This window comes from Vitis vinifera, chromosome 11 (assembly GCF_030704535.1).
Source record: "Vitis vinifera cultivar Pinot Noir 40024 chromosome 11, ASM3070453v1".
Lineage (NCBI taxonomy): Eukaryota > Viridiplantae > Streptophyta > Magnoliopsida > Vitales > Vitaceae > Vitis > Vitis vinifera.
In genome coordinates this window covers 15,110,718-15,131,729 of record NC_081815.1, presented here as the reverse complement: position 1 = coordinate 15,131,729, position 21,012 = coordinate 15,110,718, and the positions used below count along the sequence as shown (strand labels likewise).

General features: G+C 37.4%; 1 protein-coding gene across 1 annotated transcript in view; it reads left to right on the top strand.

The window, feature by feature from the left end:
• Positions 1-21,012, top strand: part of LOC100261768 (isoamylase 1, chloroplastic) — a 91,822-nt gene that overhangs the window by 50,475 nt on the left and 20,335 nt on the right. Inside the window, exons 6-14 of the mRNA XM_002265928.5 lie at positions 7,991-8,132; positions 8,235-8,342; positions 9,657-9,742; positions 10,211-10,282; positions 10,381-10,507; positions 12,373-12,459; positions 13,332-13,424; positions 14,539-14,697; positions 18,907-18,990. Coding sequence (XP_002265964.3) covers positions 7,991-8,132; positions 8,235-8,342; positions 9,657-9,742; positions 10,211-10,282; positions 10,381-10,507; positions 12,373-12,459; positions 13,332-13,424; positions 14,539-14,697; positions 18,907-18,990 — 958 coding nt within the window. The remainder of the gene's footprint in view (positions 1-7,990; positions 8,133-8,234; positions 8,343-9,656; positions 9,743-10,210; positions 10,283-10,380; positions 10,508-12,372; positions 12,460-13,331; positions 13,425-14,538; positions 14,698-18,906; positions 18,991-21,012) is intronic.

Genomic DNA, 21,012 nt, shown 5'->3' with positions numbered 1-21,012 from the left:
CTTGTACAGTCCTCCTAAAAGGCTGATGGGCCGGAAATCCCCAAGGTCCTCAGCACCACCTGTTTCTTATTAAAAAAAATGATGCTTTCTTATGGTCTATCTTCATTGCTTCAAAATTTTAATAATCAAGTGTTTCCATGTCCTCTAGGAATTACTGAATAGTGAACTTGCTTAAAATTATTTACCTGGATCATTATCTTAGAACCCTTGTACAATTTATTAAAAAGGTTCAATGCCAGAATTTATTCTTCATTGAAGTTGTTTCTATGCATGCATGCATATGGTCTTTGAGAACCTTTGAACTAGTGTAAGATTTATCTGGATGCTAACACATTTATTGGGAACCCACTACTCATGATATGACTTGAAAGTTTAAAGTTTAATTTTAGAGAAAAACAAAATTTTTCCCTAGATTTTATATCTTGATAAGGTACTGCTCAACATGACAATAGAAATGTTCTCTTGGTTGCACCTCCTTCATTGTCTTCCTAAAAGCAATAAGAAGCATTCTTCAACTTTTTAAGCTCTTCAAAAGGTAGAAAAGAAAACACGACCATGCCATAGTCAATATATCTAGAGAATAAATAAATCGATGATGAATAGTAACAATTTGTTTTGAACAATAACTAGATGTCTTCGACATCCAACTATAATAATGAATGGTTCCAAAAAAATGTACTTCTATGTCAAAAAAGTGTATTCATAAAAATTTTTGGAAAAGGAAGGGATGGTGGGCCGCGTTAAAGGGAGTTTTGGACTTGTGAGCAGATTGGTTCCTGAAACCCAGCCCAGTGGGCCTTTAGTGTTAGCAGGTGGGTTGGTTGGTGAAGGTTTTTTAAATTTGCCTAGTGGGCCTTTAGTGTTATAGGTGGGCTGATTGGTGAAGACTCTTTTAATTTGGGCCATGGGCCCTTAGAGCTTAAGTTGGGGAAATTGAAGTCTTCTAGGGCTTGTGGTGGGGGTGGATGGTGTGACGAGGGCAGCTGGGGGTCGTTTTCAAGTTGTTTGGGTTTTCCGACATTGTTGGTTGGTTGTTTGCCCACTGACGAAGCTCTAATGGAAGAAGGTGATAGATTCCTAGATAAGTCTTTTTCTCCAACTCTTTTTTTTGGGGTGGGGGGGCCATTCTTCTTCTACTCCTTTGGCGGGTGGGATTGAAAGGGGATCAGGGGCAGAGGGGTCGTTTTCCTACTTGTAGTTAGTGGAGGTTGAGGGTAATGTTGGGATGGCCTCGGAACCCCTTCGGATGGTTTTGGTCGATGGAAGTTTAGTGGATTACAAGGGTTTTGAGGGTAAGGAGATTGTGGTAGAGGAAGTTATTGCTTACGGTGAGGCGAGAGTCCTAGTTTGTAGGCGAGGAGGACAAGGGATGAGAGAAGAGGGAGTTTTTTGATAGGTTGGCTGCCTTTATTAGGTTTTTGGGAATGTCAACTGAGGGCTATGAGGAGGAGATTTTGTCGATGCTGAAGCAAGTAAGGGCTCGTAAGGGTCTTAATGCGTAGAAGTGTGATAGAAAGAAAGGCAAATCTGCATCTTCTTGATCTGAAAGGCAGTTGAAGAAACTGGAGTGGTCGGTGAGCCATAAGGGCACAAACTTATAGAGTGGTAGGGTTAATGTTTGGGGGACAATTTCTACAGGGGACTCATGAAGTTAAGAATTTTGTCTTGGAATGTAAGAGGGGTTAATGAATGTAACAAAAGAATTGTGCTGAAGTCTTTCATCAAAACGCATAAGGTAGATTTGGTTTGTATTCAAGAGACCAAAATCCAATATATGACCTTATGAGTGGTGCAAAGTCTAGGGACAGGGAGATTCATTGAATGGGGTGCGGTCAATGCGAGGGGAGCGGGGGATTTCTAGGGGGATTGTGGTGTTTTGAGATAGTAAAGTTCTTGAGTTGGCAGGTTTGAAGGTTGGGGTTTACTCAATTTCTTGCTGATTTAAGAATTGTGATGATGGTTTTGTTTGGTTTTTTATTGGGGTGTATGGTCGTACACAAAGGTGTTAGAGAGGATTTTTGGGCGGAATTGGGGGCTATAAGAGGACTATGGAATGACCCGTGGTGTATTGGGGGCGACTTCAATGTTGTAAGATTCCCTCAGGAGTGTTCTGGTGGCAACTAGAGGTTGTCTATAGCAATGAGAAGATTTTTAGAGGTCATAGATGAGCTTCAATTTAGAGATCTTTACTTGATAGGGGGCCCTTTTACATGGAGAGGGGGGGGGGGGGGGGGGGGGGATTTTGAATAATCAAGTCCTTGCACGGTTAGACCACTTCTTGGTTTCCGATGATTGGGAAGGCTACTTCCTTGGAGTGTTAGCCTAGACCCGTTTCAAACCATGCTCAAATTCTGTTGGATTGGTGGGGGGTTGGGGGGGGGGGGGGGTTGTAGAGGCCCTTCTCCTTTCAGGTTTGAAAATATGTGGTTGAAGGAGGAAGGTTTTAAGGAGTTAGTGAAGTCTTGGTGGATGACCCTTAATTTTAGGAGGTCTCCCAACTTTGTTTTGGTAGAAAATTGAAAAGCCTTAAAGGTTTATTAAAGAGGTGGAACACTGAAGCTTTTGGGAATGTGGCTGTTAAGAAATTAGAGGCCCTGTCTCAGGTGGAATTATGGGATTCTAAAGAGGCGCAGGGTACCTTATCCTTTGAGGAGGAGTCTACTAGGGAGAGCTCAAGGGTAGAATTTAAGAGATGGGCTCTAATGGAAGAAACAAGTTAGAGGCAGAAATCTAGGGAGGTCTGGTTGAAGGAAGGTGATAGAAACACCAGTTTCTTCCACAAAATGGCAAATGCTCATAGGAGGAGGAATACTATGGCTAAGGTGAAGGTTAACGAGGTTTCTTTCACAGAGGAGGCTGATATCAGGGAAGGGATTACTCAAGCTTTTCAGTCACTTCTATTGGAACCGCTAGACTTATCAGGGAAGGGAATGGTCTGCTGTACTATGGAACATTCCAAACTCCTGAACAACAGAACTAAAACGGCTAAACCATGCTCGAGGAGATTGTTTCAAGCCATATAGAGAACGATGTAACCTGCACACTAAACCAGACTCCCCCTGAGCAACAAAACCAGGTGGTTCCTCCATATAAACTTCCTTAGCAAGATCCCCATGAAGGAAAACATTTTTAATATCTAACTGATAAAGAGGCTAAGAACGCATAGCAACCATGGAGAGCAATAGATGAACAGAAGCTATCTTGGCAACAGGAGAGAAAGTGTCACCATAATCAGAACCATAAACCTGAGTATAGCCTTTAGCAACTAAGCGGGTTTTAAGGCGATCAACCTGACTATCAGGGCCAACCTTAACTGTGTAGACCCAACGACAACAACCTGTAGATTTACCAGAGGGTAAAACAACAAGATCCCAAGTGCCATTGGAGTGTAAAGCAGCCATTTCATCTACCATTGCTTGTCGCCAGCCTGGATGGGAAAGAGCCTCAGGGGTGCTCTTGGGAAGAGAAACAAAAGATATAGCAGAAACAAATGCAGAATAGGGTGAAGATAATCGATGGTAACTCAAAATATTGTAAATGGGATGAGGATTACGAGTAGATCGATTACCTTTCCGAAGAGGAATGGGTAAGTTAGCAGAAGGAGGCAAAGCCGGGGCAGAAGAAGCTGAAGGGATAGGAAGTGAGTCAGCAGGTACCTCGGCTAAAGAAGGAGGAACAGCGACATGATGACGACGATGATAAACCTGAAGTGGGCGAGAAGGCACTGCATCAGATGAGGAGATAATGGGAAGGGGTAAGACTTAAGAAACAAGGAAGAGACTTAGAGGTGGAGAAGAACGGTGAGTCCTCAAAGAAAGTGACATCAGCGGAGAGAAAGTAGCGATGAGTCTTAGAGGAATAATAACGATAACCCTTTTGAAGTCTGGAATATCCCAAGAAGATGCATTTTGTGGCTTTGGCAGAAAGTTTGTCCTGTCTAAGAGTGAGAATATGAACAAAGCAAGTACAACAAAAAACACGAGGAGGAAGGAAATAAAGTGGTTGGTCAGGGAAAAGAAAGGAATGAGGAATCTGATCGTGTAATATAGATGAGGGCATACGATTAATCAAATAACATGCTGTAAGAACAACGTCCCCTCAAAAACGAAAAGGAACATGACTATAGAGAAGGAGAGTACGAGCTGTCTCAACAAGATATCGATTCTTACGTTTAGCTATCCCATTTTGTTGAGGAGTATGAGCACAAGAAGACTGATGAATGATCCCATGTTGGGACATAAATGAAGTAAATGGTGCAGAAAAATATTCCCTGGCATTGTCACTGCGCAACACACGAATAGAAATATTGAACTAGGTTTGGATTTTAGCATAAAATTTATGGAAAATAGAGAATAACTCAGCTCGATTTTTTATTAAAAATAACCAAGTACATCGAAAATAGTCATCAATGAAAGTGACAAAATACTGAAATCCTAAAGTAGACGCGGTCCGACAAGGACCCCAAACATAAGTGTGGACAAGTTCAAAAGGAGATTTTGCCCGATTATTCAAACGCTTTGGGAACGAGACACGAGTATGTTTCCCAAGCTGACAAGATTCACACGCAAGCGACAACAAAGATGAAAAACGAGGGACCATTTTCTGGAACTTGGATAGACTAGGGTGGCTCAGGTGACTGTGGATGAGGAGGGGAGCATCAGTGGAAATGCAAACTGCAGGAGTTGAAGGCAAGGTGAGGTGATAGAGGCTTTGAGACTCACGTCCTATGCCAATCGTCTTCCCCGTACTCCGGTCCTGCAAAGTCACAAATTTATCAGAGAAAGTGATAGAACAATTAAGAGTGCGAGTTATTTTGCTAATGGAAATAAGATTAAAAGGACACTCAGGGGCATAAAGGACAGAATGGAGAGGTAGGGAAGGGAGAGGATGAGCGAAACCAAAACCTTTAGCCATAGTTTGGGAACCATTAGGTAAAGTAACAGTAGGTAAGGCAGAGGTAGTAGTAATAGAATGGAAAAGATCCTTATTACCAGATATGTGATCAGAAGTGCCAGAATCTAGAATCCAAGGTCTAAGAGAGGATGTGTGGGTAAGACAAGCAGAAGCATTACCAGTTTGGGCAACAGAAGCAACAGAAGCTGACTTGGTTGCTTAATAGAGGAGATAGTCATCATACTCACTGTCAGTGAGGGAAATACCCTGAGATGTGGAGGAACTGGGAGGCTGAGGCGACTAAGGATCAGATGACTGGGCCACGTGGGCAGTGCGGGGAGGCCGCCCACGAGTGTGGCCAAGCTTATTGCAATAGGTGCAATGAGGACGTTGGCCTCTACCTCGGTTACCACTGCGTCCTCCTCGAGAGTTAGTTTGAGAAACTAACACAGAAGAATCTGAAGTGTTATTAGATGGCAAAGTCTGAGTGGAGGAGATACAGAGGAGGCGAGCAAACACATCATCCAAGGATGGAACAGAGGAACTGCCAAGAATTTGATCGCGGACGGTCTCGAGATCTGGACGGAGGCCAATAAGCGTAAGAACCATGAAGAACTTGTCAATCTGTGTTCGTTGATCCTCAACATCAGTAGTAAGAGGCATCACGGTCAAGAATTTCTCCTTAAGAGAGGCAATCTGGCCAATATAAGTAGATAAATCCATGTCTTGTTGTCTGACATTGACAATAGAAGAAGCCACCTTATAAAGACGTTGGATATCATTCGTGTATAGCCCTTTCGCTTGATTCCAAAATTTAAAGCATGTTTTGTAGGCCCGAAGATGAAGCAGAATCTTAGGATCAACTGATTGCCATAAAACACTACATAATTGTGCATCTATCTTCCTCCATTGTACTCTGTCAACCTCAAGGATATATGCCTCCTGCGTAACAAGGTGATCCTCATAACCTTGACCTATAAACCAAAGCTCCACAGAGGTTGACCAGGACAAATAATTTTCACTACCAACCAATTTCTCCGAAGTAATCATAGGAGATCCAAATATGACAGAGGAAAAAATGGAACTTTTAGTAGCCATATCTACTTATTTGGAGAAAGAAATATGTTTGGATCGAAGAGAGCCCTAATACGGCTTCGGATCACGGCTGAAAGAAGAAAAACCGAGGATCCACGGTTGTGAGAGACCAAATAGTAAAGAAAAAAATGTGGCACTACTGGAAGGGTAGAAGAAAACTTCCTAAGACACGTGCAGGGCTCGGGGTGGAGAGGAAGTCACCGGAGGGAGCCGGAAAGGCTGTTTAGAGGGTCGGCGAAGACAAAAAACCCCAAAAAATGCACTTTCAGGGCTTGGATGGCACAAGCACAGATGAATGGTGGCTAGACAACGTCAGGCGAGGTTGGAGGTGGAAGCGCGTGGTCGGAAAGTGCTCCACGCGCCCTCACGCGCCGGAGCGTGAGATTTAGGCCGCCGGAGAAGAAATGTGCGTGTCTGGCGCGTGGATGAGAATCTCCCTCTGGTGCTTTGAGAAAACTTGAAGATCTCCTCCTTGCGCACCTGATGGTATGGTCGGTGTCGGAAAAGGACTTCGTCAGAAAAAGGTCGCCGGAAAAGTCGCCCGCGGTGAGAGTTTTCTGACGGCGATACGGTTGATCGGAAAGCTTTAGGAGATGGGAAAGGTGATCGGAATGAAACACGGTCACTGAAAGATTTCCCAGAATGGATTCACGGATAAACCGGAAATAATTAGGGTTTTTTCTCCCTAGGTTCTGATACCATGTGAAAAGAGAGAAAAGGGAGAATCCCTAATTATTGTTATTGAAAAAACTGTTAATAATACACATTGGACTTGAGTATATATATACATATTAGTGGGACCCACAATACAATAAGGAAAGAAAAGGAAAAGTAAAAGTAAATAACCTAAATAACTGTACACTATCTAACATCCCTTAATAAGGCTCTCCTTTGCAAATGGATTTGGCGCTTTGCTAAAGAAAGGGATGCCTTTTAGAGAGAAGTTATTTGTAGTAAATTTGGGGAATTGGAATGGGGTTGGTGCTCTAAGGAAGTGAGGGGCAGCTATGGTGTTGGTTTATGTAAGGCTATAAGGCTTTTATGGGAGTTGGTTTGTTCCAGAAATCTCTTTGTAGTGGGCAATGGGAGAAGGGTCAAGTTTTGGAAAGACAGATGGTGCGGGGCTGAGCTTTTATGTTTGTCCTTTCCCTCCTTGTTCGTTCTAGCTAGCTCAGAAGAGGCTTGAGTGGCGGATTTTTGGGTGCACTCTTCTGAGGGGGATGGATGGGACCCAAGCTTCTCTAGACCTCTCAATGACTTGGAGATTGAGATGGTGGAATGTTTCTTGTCAAGGATTCAAGACAAGGTGGTGATTGAGGAGAGGGAGGATGAGGTGTTTTGGGCGGTTACAAAGAGTGGATCCTTTTTTGTTAAGTCCCTCTATTCTATCCTTGAGGAAGTAAGGATAAGCTGTTTCCCTACTAGTATTGTGTGGAATACTTGGGTCCCTCCTAAGGTTAGTTTTTTTGCTTGGGAGGCAACATAGGGGAAAGTTTTGTCTTTAGACCAATTGCAAAGGAGAGGGTGGTCTTTAGCCAATAGCTGCTCCCTTTGTTATGCTCATGAGGAGTCAATTGACCATATACTCTTGCATTGTGGGAGCTCTTGTTCTCTTTGTTCAAGATGTGTAGGGTGGTAGGGCTCGTTCATTAGAAGAAAGAGAAAGAAAGTGTGGAAAGCAGCGCCTTTGTGCCTCTTTTGGACAATTTGGAAGGAGAGACATAGATCTTTTGAGAATATGAAGCTGTTTATTATCTTGGACAAACTTGTTTATAGAACATACTTCTATGTCCTTAGTTGATTTTATTGATTGGTTGGGGACGGATTGAGGGAGGGAGTATTTTTGTTTTCTCTATCCTTTTTGGCACTATTAGGTGACCGTTGTATACACCGTGTGTACTTTGGTGAGCACTTTTTGGCGTTTTTATACAATTTGCACTTATAAAAAAAAATAAAAAAATGCCAATATCATGTCTGATGAAAAACATGATTTCTTGTCTAGGGTGAATTTTTGGGGATATTCAACCGTCAATTACTTTTCACCGATGATAAGATACTCATCTGCGGGCATCCATAACTGTGGTCATGATGCAATAAATGAAGTCAAGCTTCTTATTAGAGAAGCACATAAACGGGGAATTGAGGTGACAACTCATTTCAATGTGCTGTAGCATTCTGTTTATATTTTGTGGATTTTTTTGTTTTCTCTCTCTCTCTCTCTCTCTCTCCTAATTTTACTTTGACAGGTTCTCATGGATGTGGTTTTCAATCACACTGCTGAAGGGAATGAGAATGGTCCCATTTTGTCATTTAGAGGTGTTGATAACAGTGTCTATTATATGCTTGCTCCTAAGGTATAACTCCTGAAATTATTCAGAGTCGTTTCTATTTTTAGTAGATCTGTTGTTAGTAAATAATGGAAGATTCTGGAATATAATTAATGAACACCCTTGTAGATTATAACTAATTTTGTAGACACCTAATTTTAAAGCTTCTGCAATTATGCAGTTTGTTTGAAATCTGTTGTAAGTGAACATACCAGATGAAAATTCCTGTAAACTGTTTGGTCAATATTTGACAACAGTGCCTCTATTAGTCAATTTGACATGTGGATGAGGAGATATATATGCTTGTTCACCTAATTTTTTTTATCTTTTATGGTTCTCTTTGATTGTTTAAAAGAAACATGTTGCCCAAATGAAAGAATAGAAACTTGTGAAACTGAGATGTTACAGCTTGGTGTATGATCTCCATCTTTGTTTGTATTTGTTATTCTGTAGGAAAATGAGGGACAAACTACCAATATGTATTTTTTATTTTTATATGAGAATGGAGTATACCATTGCTCACTCTGGACTGGTTGGTTGAACTGGAAGGGTTTTAGGAATGGGCCCATAATGTATATTATGCTCTTTAACACTCTCCTTCACGTGCCGCCCCATCCTGTATGTGGCACATGGAGGGGATGGACAGGCCCACAGGCAAACAAATAACTGATACCTTCTTCAGGTTTGTACGTAAATTCAATTAATTGGGGGAAATAAGCATGACAGTGAGATTCAAACTCATGATGTTTCACTAAACAAGCTTTAATGCCATGTTGGATGACTACTTCTCCCAAAAGCCAAGGTTGTTGGGATTTGTGCCAATAGTGTATATTATGCCCTCTAATAATTTTACTCACTCTAGCCTATTATTATTATTTCCAAAACCAAATTCCCCTACTGTATGGAGATTATGACACTGGGCTTGTGAATCTTTATTTATTTCTTTTTTATTTTTTACTTTGTATTCCTTTGAAAAGGATTGCCACTATTATTTTTATTTTTATGAAAAAGGAATATTATTTTGCATAATTTTTCTAGCTTTTGCGTAGTAGTTAATAAGTAATAAAACACTGGATTGATCGGGTATAAAAATTCCCATTTTAAGGGATAAGCTGAACACCTACTTAAATGATTTGAAAACATTAGGATTTTTGTTTCCTGTCAAGTTTGCCAAATTTGATTTGCAATATTGGTTTGAGATTTAGCTTAACTGCCCTTGAGGCCAAGGCAATTTCTTACACCATCTAGTCTAGTACATGTTTTAAACAGTTAGGATCTAATTTGCCCTTTTTTTTTTTTCATTTTGCATATGAGAGAACTTTTTTTTCTATGGTTTTACAGGGAGAATTCTATAATTATTCAGGTTGTGGAAACACCTTCAATTGCAACCATCCCATTGTGCGCCAATTTATTTTGGACTGCTTAAGGTAAGTTCATCATTATTGACTCTACGTATAGGTTTTTTTTAATCATTTTTTTTAATGATTTGACTACTCACTTTGGTGGGTCTGCAGGTGTGTGTGTGTGTATGGGTGTGTCTGGAGGTGTCCCTGCACAGTGCACTTCCACATGTGTGGGTGTATAAGCATGTTTTTGGGTGTGGATGTGTGTGTGTGTGTGTGTAGGTGGGTTGTGCACATGCTTGTGTGTGAACACCATTCCATTGTGACACTAATTATAATCATACGTGCACATATTTATTTCAGTTATGAAGTTGTTGACAATGGGATGTCAGATAAGCATGCATGTCCTTTATTTTATTTTCCTTTCTACTTTTCTGGGTGTTTATATGCAACCTCATGCTACAGTTTTGAACTTATTTAGTCTCAATCCTTCCTTAATCTTTATTGGTAGATGGAGTTGAAAGGTTTTTGAGTTAGTTTCTTGTCCAACAGATATTGGGTAACAGAAATGCATGTGGATGGCTTTCGCTTTGATCTTGCTTCTATCATGACCAGGGGTAGCAGGTTACTGTGCAATCTGTCTGATATTTTTTTTTATCCTTATTCAGTTTCTATTGGAGATTGATATTTATTTTGGTCTTTTATTTTCCTTTCCCATGAAGTCTCTGGGATGCTCTTAATGTATATGGGAATCCAGCAGAAGGTGACTCACTGACCACTGGCACCCCTCTCAGCAGTCCTCCATTAATTGATATGATTAGTAATGATCCAATACTCCGTGGAGTGAAGGTATTTACTATAGGTTCCTTTCTTTATACTTCTCTTGAAAATCCCAGCTTTTAGTAATCTTGCCTCTTTATTTTATTTATTTTTAAATATAAAATCAAAGAAATGAATATCTTATTTAATGGATTAAGATTCAAAAAGTGGAAGGAGAAGACATCCTCCAACAGAAATGTAACTAGATTAATTACAGAAGATAAGAGAAAATCCCCTATGAGAATAAATATGGGATGGAAATGCCCATACAATCCTCCATTATGTTCCTTTTTCTTCTCCTTCTCAAAAACCCACCACCATAGTAGCCATCTGATGCACTGGTCTGTCTACTAATCATCAATGAAAATGGGTCTGTGGTGTCTAAAATATCTTCATGAGCCTTGGGGAACTGAACTTGCTAATGTATAGCAATAGATTAATGATGTTCAATAAGAAGATTAGATGAATTGAGCTGTCTGGACTCTGGTCCTTTGTTAGGACTGTTGGGTAAACTGCATCTCATCCTTAATCCCTTTGGTCCTTACCTACCATAACACATTGAGAAGCAGTAAAAGATATGCCTCACATTTTTTGACCCAGATCACCTAATGACCACATGGTTTCTAAGTACTGAAGAGTACTGTTACATATTACTCCATACGTGTCAGTGTCAGTGTCATTGCTTGCCAGCCTGGAAATCACCTGGATATAACTTATACCTGAAACTAAAAAGTACCATCCACGTTGCACATTTGATCAATATGTGTCTTGGTCTCTTTCAACAATTGGTACATATTGGCACTGCTTGTATGCAATATTAGTATCAATGGATTCCAAAAGATGTTGGGGTGCTGATGTACATTGGTAACACTGCTTGACAACTAAAGGAGTAGTCAAAGCTGATTTTTTCTTAGTCTTTTTCTTCTAAAGAAAGAACTGCCCTAATCTATCAACAGTGTTTTTTTGTGCTTCCATTCAAGATATTAAAGCCCCTAAACTTGAGATTTGAAGAAATTCGAATCTTGAGGTTTTGCTCTAACTTTTGAAGGTTAAGTGTTTCATCCCATAAAAATTTTCATTTTAATTGATCTCCATGCTATGCATGGATTTTTATTTTAATTTGTTTGTTTCTACTTATATTAACTTGATATACATTGTGAGTTCATATCCTAATAGTTTAAGCTTTTAGGAAAGTTGGCAACTTAGCATAGTCTCAGGTTATTAGTCCAGTATACATTGTGGATTTGTATCTTTTATAACTTAAACTTTTAGGAAAGTTGGTAGCTTAACAACTTTAATGTAGTTTTTTAATCATTAAACCTTCCTGAAAAAACTGACTATGGAGGTGTAAAACAATCTCAAGATTGATGTGTCTAAATCCTTGGTTGCTGTCTGTCCCTTCTTTTGAAGATTGTGCTGCTATGGTCATTTTCCTGAACCAGAGAAGTCTTATCCAACCATGTAGGCCCCCAATAAGATAGTTGAGGTGTGTCTGAAGTTTAGCTATCCTGATTTCTAAATCTGATCCTGACAAAGAAATCGTGCAATAAGTCCCAACGGTGAGATATGATGATCATTGATGCTGATAGTTCAGACCTCACATGTGCATGCATACACATGTACACATGAAGAGGCAAAGAAAATAGGATATGACATCCTGATTGATCATCAATATGCCTTAAAACCCAAATAGTATAATTAAAAAAATAAAATAAATACAGACTGCTAATTGTTGCTGCTTTTCCCAGGAAGATGCTTCTGTAATCATGTTTTGCAGAGGAGTGAATCCTACATAAAACAGTTTCATTTTATCATTTTCTTTGTTCACTGGCAGTTCTACGTGCCATTACTATTGGAAAGGTAACTGACCAAATTTTGTTTCTACCTTCAAATAGCTTATTGCTGAAGCATGGGATGCAGGAGGCCTTTACCAAGTTGGCATGTTTCCTCACTGGGGTCTTTGGTCAGAGTGGAATGGGAAGGTCAGTACCGAAAATGGTGTACAATGTGCCATGTCGAGAATTGTCAGCCTGTGTTTGTACTTATGATAAATTATTATTATTATTTTTCATTGAACAATCCAGTCACATGATCTTAAGAGCTTGAAAGGTCTTACATAGGTAGAAACATAAATCTACATCAGTTTTTCATTATTCCCATATTTCCCAATTGTTTCATTTCACTGTTATACTTAATGAGGCAATCTGCTAACTTCTGCTTGCTTGAAGGAGTATTGGACATAGAAGATACGAAGTTTTCACTTGATTACCTCTTCATATATGGAGGGTTGGCTGAACTGAGCCTATGAACTAGCAATTATTCATTTCTTTCTACATGTATTTGAATTACATGTGATTTGATAATTCTCTCCTACTGAAGACACATCTGGAGGCAATATTGGAATTTTTTTTAATGAACATTATGTTTAGCAATAATGTGTAGTCTCCTTAATATGCCATTTCAGGAAACTGATTTCCTTTCTATGATAAAATCTCCTTTGATAAGATTCTAAAATCCAGGAAATGTCCTTTCCATGTCTCATTTCATTCTTATAGTCATTAAATTTCAATTTTCATATATATTTTTTTTAGCATAGCCCCTAAATTTGCAATATTTTGATAGCTTTTGAAGGGACAATTTTGTTTCTATTCTTCAAACCTCTTCCCGTTTAAACAATATGACATTTTTCTTATACATCTTCCTCTCAAACATTCTGCTGCTCTCCTCTCAAAGCTTGAGTCTTAACAATTATGCACAGTGCATTTCCTAGTAGACTAATTCACATGATTTGCATATTAGAACTGCATTGTTATTACATAAAGCTTGGGTCATGTTTGATTTGGATATTTTTCAGTATCGTGACATAGTGCGGCAGTTTATTAAGGGTTCAGATGGATTTTCTGGGGCTTTTGCTGAATGCCTTTGTGGGAGCCCTAATCTGTACCAGGTATTTCTTTTCTTATTTACTTGTCCTTCTAATGCTCATGACCTTCAAACCTGTTGGACAACTATTAGTTACACTAGGTAGATATGTCTGGGTAAGCCCTGGTAAATGGCTGAGATTCTTGAAAGAGCAAAACTCTTTGTGGTACTCTGTTGTTAAGAGAAAATGGGGAGGATTAGAGGAAAGGGGGTGGGGGTGGTTGGGGGTTTGGTTGGGGGTTTGGTTTGGTTTTATTCCTTTGTGACATTGCTTATAGAGAATCCTTCATTTGTTTGGGGTTTTGGATCTGTTCTTTGTTTGGAGGTGTAGATCGACAAAGCAGGTAGCTGATTTTCTGGCCAAGAGAGGAACTAGGTGCCTTAAATGTTCTGTTCCCTTGATTTTAGCTTGAGTACTTTCTTTAGCTGTCCTGTTGGTTTCCTTCCGTTTCCCATTGAAGTATCTCTTCTCCTTCTCCTGTAAATGCTGTAATTCTGATTTACAGAGAGGAACTAAGTGTAAATGCGGTAATTCTGGTTTTGGATCTGTTCTTTGTTTGGAGGCCTAGATTGACAAATTGTGTAGCTGATTTGCTGGCTAAGAGAGTAACTAGGTGTCTTAAATGTTCTGTTCTCTTGTTTTTAGCATGAGTACTTCTTTGGCTGTCCTGTTGGTTTCCTTCCATTTCCCATCAAAGGATCTCTTCTCCTTCTTTTCTTCTCCTATAAATGCTGTAATTCTTTGTTTGGAGGCCTAGATCGACAAATCAGGTAGCTGATTTGCTGGCTAAGAGAGGAACTAGGTGTCTTAAATATTCTGTTCCCTTTTTTTTTAGCATGAGTACTTTCTTTAGCTGTCCTGTTGGTTTCCTTCCGTTTCCTGGTGAAGGATCTCTTTTCCTTCTTCTCCTGTAAATGCTGTAATTCTGATTTACAGAACCTTTTGTTATGTATATATATATCAGAAGCTTCACACTTGTATTCTTTTACTTATAATTTTTTCTCTGTTTTTCCCTGATATTGTGTGGAGTCTGATTCAGTAGATGATTCTTTTGGAGCCATGCCCTCCATTTCATCCATCAGTTTTTATATTTGAAATTTCTAATATCTGTTAAGTCTTTGCTCATTTTGTGAATCAGGAAGGAGGGAGGAAACCTTGGAACAGTATCAACTTTGTGTGCGCACATGATGGTTTTACGTTGGCTGATTTAGTGACATACAACAAGAAGCATAACAATGCAAATGGAGAGGACAACAATGATGGGGAGAATCATAATAACAGCTGGAACTGTGGACAAGTAAATATTGATAGCCCATGTGCACTCACAATCACATATTGCTGTAGTTCCTTTTTTAATGCCAAATTTTCCTCTATGATAGAATCAGCAACACAGTTCCACTTATTGGGAACATTCATAAAAGGTGTCCAACATGCTGGCACAACGTACCTTATTGTGAATGTCTTCTCTTAAAAAGCTCTTATGTGATAGAATGCCACCCTAGCTTTACTAAAAAGAGCTTTTTGGCTTCAAGCATCTTCTGGTTTAAAGTGTTATAGTTATAGACAAATGTAGAGCTCTTTTTTAACTATCAAATGAAACTTTACATAATAATAAAAAGTGGCTCCAAATGGGGCATTAGTGATACTTTAATCGTTTGGTAGCATTTCTTGGAAGGTTAGGAGTAGTTCCTAATTTTTCAAAGCTCTTATAAAATTAGGCCTTGACAAATTTTTTAAATCACATTTAGAAATCTAGAAAATATTTAATCTGTTTTTTGGATTTGCACTTGAACGTGCTTTTTCGCAAAACTGTTATGTGTTGAAATATTATGCTGCTATCATCTTGGGATTATCGTTGAGATTGTGTCTACATATTTTGTATTTATTTTCTTCCTAAAATAGAATTGTATAGTCGTGTTTTTAATAAGAATTATGTTAAGCAATCAATTTTCCTAAAACCTTAGCTTTTAGGATTTGGGTCCACAATATATATTTCAAGGTTCAAAGTATCAACCGAGTCTAGAATGACTCAACCAAGTTGTATTCGCCTTGGATCTTTTTGCACCATGTTCGATATCCAATAACATTTTCAACACAAATTTGGTCAAGAATTAGTTAAACTCGGTTGACTCCATTGAGATTCCGAGTTGACTCGGTTGAATCATTTGAGTTATTGAAATTCTCACTAGTTAAACCCAAAAATAATTTATTTATTTATTATTATTATTTTATCAAAAACAAACAATTGTATTAAATGAGAAAAACATGAGAAGGATGAGAAGTCCTCCCCATGATGTACAACTAACCAAAAACTAAGTAAACCTCCATGAATTAAGGAAGGCTATATAAAAAGGACAAAAAGCCTATACATGTATAACAAACTTAGACCCTGTATACCCAACCCTAAGGTGTACAAATTGCAATAAAGGGCAACCAAAACTAAGAAATCCTTAAAAAATTAGAAATTTTCTTCAAAAGGAAATGTTCTTCAAGACCCATGACTCTACCCATGGTTATGATAAAGAAGAAAGAAGACATTGGTTGTGCCAGCGATGTCGTTGTGGTGACCATTTGACCGGTGAGAAACATCGTATTCTTCCATTGACAACAAGCTCCATGTGTTGGTGTTGCCTCTCTTTGCTCCATTTCCGTTGTGTTACTAGTGTGGTGTGGGTTGGTGGTGTTCTGGATTGGGAATTTGAAGAAAAAGGGTAAATGTATTGTTTTATATAACAATGATTTATACTTAAAATGCTCATGTATGTGCATCAATTTATCTTATATGCTGTTAGTGTTTGGACTTGGGAATTTGAAAATTATTATTTTATATGTTAATTATTTTATTGTATAGTTAATGTATTATTTTAAATGGTAATGGTACCATATATGGTGTATTATTTTATATGCTAATTTGTTGTTAATAATATGTTGAAACCATTTTATTTGTTATTATGTTAATATATTTTAAGTTTATTAGTTTCTTAATTTATTTAATTATACTATTTTAAAAAATATTTTTTATTGCTTTTAGACAAATCCCATGTTTCATTGCTTTTAGAATATATACCTTTAATGTGAGTCTTGCTCCCTTGGTGAGCTCATTTCCTCTTCATGACCTAGAATATTTATAAATTCCTAACACTTTTTCATAATAAAGAAGTATACCTATTGCCATAAGAAAATTTCAAAGAAGGAAATATTTTATACAGTATTCTCTATTAGAAGAAATTATGAACAAAATAGAAAGCCTAACCATTTTCATTGCCCCAAACATTAATTATGACCAATTCTTATTTTTATTTAAAGAAATTCATAAATCACACTACCAAACACATTGAATTGTTTATTGAAAATTATATAGTTGTTCTACTAGTATAGCTCAATTTCTCATCAACTTTGGCAATGGATATAAACTTAGGGTTTTAGGTTTAGGTTTTTGTGGTTTTAGGGTTTTAGGGTTTAGGATGGGTGATTAGAGATTCTAATAGAATTGTAAAAATGGTTGCCAGTAGGCATATAGGTAATGTATCAATAATTATTGTGGAATGTATGGCTTTAAGAGATGGTGTGCTAGCTACTAATAATAATGAGTTCTTGAATCTAAAGATTGAAAGCGACTAAAAAATAGTGATAGATTGTTATAAAAAAAAAAAGAATAACATTCCAAGTTCTATTATATTATTAATGGAGGATATTTGGAAGTTATCAAGACCTAAATATTTACAATTGTCTACATATTTATAAAGCAAATGGTAAACATATTACTTAGCTAAGAAAGGTATTTGTAATATAGAGTTTATCATTCGGAGGTCAAATTTTCTTAGAGATGTTATAAAGGCTAGATATGAATATTAGTGTGGTTCATCTTTCAATAGAATTTGTAGATATATTGTTTCGTAATCTCTTTCCATCAAAAAATAAAAAATAAAAAATCAGTGCTATACTTTTGAATGACCTCCATCACCATGGTAAATGTAGAGATAGAAGGGGAGGTTGCATATGTTATGATACAACCCTTAAAAGCATGACGCGATTTAACAAATATGGATTTATTATTTAATAATATTCCAATTTCACTTTTATCTATCTTTAAAATTGGAAATATTCTAGATAGTATTCTCTATTAGAATATATTATGAACAAAATAGAAATTTGAGGCACTTTCAAAATGAACAAGTTTATTTCAAGAAGGAAAGAAATTAGAATTTGATCTAGTACAGGATCTTTCCTAGAGTTCTGGCTGGATAAGCTCACTTGATTGAGTTTACACCTTGACGAATCAAAGAATATTTTTTTGCATAGATGGATCAAGGGCTTGTCTTGATTGATCAAAAGTGAAAACTTCAACCTGAGCAGATTGAGCCAACTCTAGAATCAACCATATGACGTTCAATTTTTTTTTTTCTTTAGCTCTTATTTTTGTTAAAAGTGATGCCATTTAAATATACAAATCGTTTTGAGTTTTTTCATACAAATTCAGACTGACTCCTTAGTTACGGACTTGAATTTGCTCAAAGACTTTATTATGGAGATTTCTTAAATGAGTTCTTTGGCTGCAATCTTTTCAAGTTGATGGTGGATGGATCTGTCATAAACAAAACCTGGAAACAAAAATACAACACTTTTAGAGTGGAATTGCCAACATAATGAACTTGGTGACGATTTTTAAATCCTAAAACTTTTTCTAAAGGTGTCTAATCTTTTTGTACTCACTCGGGGGGTTCTCTTTTTGGGTTAGAGACATACATGACCTAGCTAGGGGAATGATGATAAATTTAAGGAGGTGAACTTTTTGCCCTTGAATGAAATAGCAACTAGGAAAGTACTGGTGGGTGATATCTTTGATTAGAGCTTTGATATTCCTTTTATCTTGTTTCTTTTCTCTCCCTTTTTTTTTTGTGGTTGTATTCATTTTTTTTTAAAAGGAAGAGCTCTCCTTGTATTTTATACAATAATTTCATTTATTATTTTTTAAAAATAACTATTTGTGATTAGAAAGTTGAGAATGTCTACCAGTTTGCTGGTATTTTTTATTGTTTTCTATTAAAGGAAGTCTTTTCCCTCTCATTTCTGTTTCTTTATACAGGTTTTTCTTGATTGCTCATGAATAAAAATTGTTCTATATATATAAGACATGACGGTACATAATATCTTGAATTCTCACTCAAATGAAATACGAGAAACTTTTTTTAACAAATGGGGCTCAAGTAATTGAAGGAGGCTTGGTAAACCTGAGGAGGTTAAATGTTTCCAATAATCTTTTGCGGAGCACTATTTTTCAACTCTGTAAGGGCTTGTTTTTAATTAAAGAGTAGAAAGAATCATGCATTTACTGTGATGGAATAATATGAATCAATCTAATATTTGAAACGGCCTGAAAGTTATTTTGTATGTGTGCATGCATTGATATCTTCCAAAGGTTGTTGTAACTTGTAAATGTTTATTCCTACTAGCATGCTGAACTTGTAAATTTTACTACTTTCTGATGCATCTAACGTTTATTTAGGAAGGAGAGTTTGCAAGTATTTCAGTAAAGAAATTGAGGAAACGACAAATGCGAAATTTCTTTCTTTGCCTCATGGTTTCCCAAGTAAGTCTAAATGGTTTTGAATCAATTTTTTTTGGATACGAAATGTTCTTTCCACTGTATGGTAAAACATTAAATGTAAATGTATAGGTATGAATAGGTGTTTTACTTGGTTAGTTTCCCTAAGCCACCTACTTTATATCCCTTAATTTGTTTGGTAGTGGAAATGATCATCTGTTTAAGTTTGACCAAGTTGACCTTGAATACTCCTACCATGTTCTCCTGATTGAACTCTATACACAGCAAAGTAAAATGAATTTCTATTGTCCTGTAGGGTACTTGTTGTCAAAGTCATATTAGAAATTATATTAGTCTTAACATAGTAGAAAATTTGACTTAACGTTGTCCATTGGAGGAGGCATCTATGTAGGGAATATCTCCTCTACTAATATAGTAGATGTACTAACCGTGTTCCAATCTAGTAGTATCATGCTCAAAGGGGTGCCCACAAATGGAGCACTAGCTAATGTCCAAAGTGAAGAGAAATATATTACATCTTATATTCTCCTAAAGTGCTCTGTTGTCCTAAAAAACTCATTGTCCTCTCCCTCCATATAGTCTAAATTACTATGAGAATAACAATACCCCATAGTGACTTCCCTTTAGGAAGACCTCCAAAACCCTGAGAAGCAATGGTTATCATCTCCACCACACTCCTTGGTGGAACCCAGTCAATCCTTGCAAATCCAAACAACTTACTCCATAATGTCAATGCTACTAAGAAATAGAAAAAGAGATGATCCATTGATTCTTCACTCTTCTCACATTACACACCATGTTGACCTAAGGGCTTTTGCAATGTCATTAGTATTAACCTTCATATTTGCCACCAATCATGCGAAGGTCTTGACTTTGAGTTGGACTTTAGATTTCCAAATGTAATTTGCAAGAGGAAAGGATCTAAAGCTAGTAGAAAAAGAAAAGGCTTTAGAGAACAAACTGACGGATAATAGACACAATGATGTCAATGACCAACCCTCAAATCTAGGACAGTGGATGATAGGTACACATTGGTTAAAGTCAACATCAAGATAGTAGTTCCTCAATTTTGTGATCGAAAAGGTTATGTTAGAAATTGGAATTTCAAGACGAGGGAGAAGATGAGATCAAAGCTGAAGATACATTAGAATTTCTTAATCTCACCATTCTATAAAGCCTTCAAATTTAACACAAAAGCGTTGGTTACCCCATCCAATATCTTCCTAAAACCAAATTTTAGTATCATCACCCACTAAATAGCAAGTGAAACATGAGAAGAGAGGGACACCTTGAGTAGTGGCCTTCCAAGGACATCAATGAGATCATCTAATATTCATATTAGCATCTCATCCATTAGAATTTAGTCCACAGATACTTAAGATAATCTTGTGCCATAAAGCATTACACTCCCTTAGGAACCTCCATTGCCACTTACTTAAGAGTGTCCTATTCCTCAAGCCTATCTACACTATACCTAGAACCCCTTCACTCTTTGGTTTACACCCTTAATCCTAACCCACAAGATAATTTAAGCTTTCTTCTTGTCTCCAATGCAAAAACACAAAAAATTTCTTTACAACTTCTCAATTTTGTTGGCTGCTTTGGTTGATGTTAAAAATATACCTCCCCCACTCCCTCCAAATAAATAAATGAAGAATAAGGGAATGTGGGCAAGCACGATTAAACTAGGGTTATTCTAACACCTAGGGATAGTAAGCTTTTTTCTAACTATCTAAGTGATGTAATATTCTATCCATAACTAGATCTCATAAAGATTCAACTCTAGAATTCCTACCTTACCCCAAAGAAAGACCCAGATAAGATAAAAGGTCAATTGCAATGTTTACATTCATTCTAAAGTGGCAACCAAATCAAGAAGTCGGTCTTGGTTCACTTTGATTTCTAGTAGGGTACTCTTGTCTAGATTTATCTGTAGTCTTGATATGTATCTACAAAAAAATAAAAAAATAAAAAAAGACAAAAAAAGGACTTTAGATTTCATAACTCATTTAGATAGGCTCTTGAAAAGAAAATGATGTCACCGGC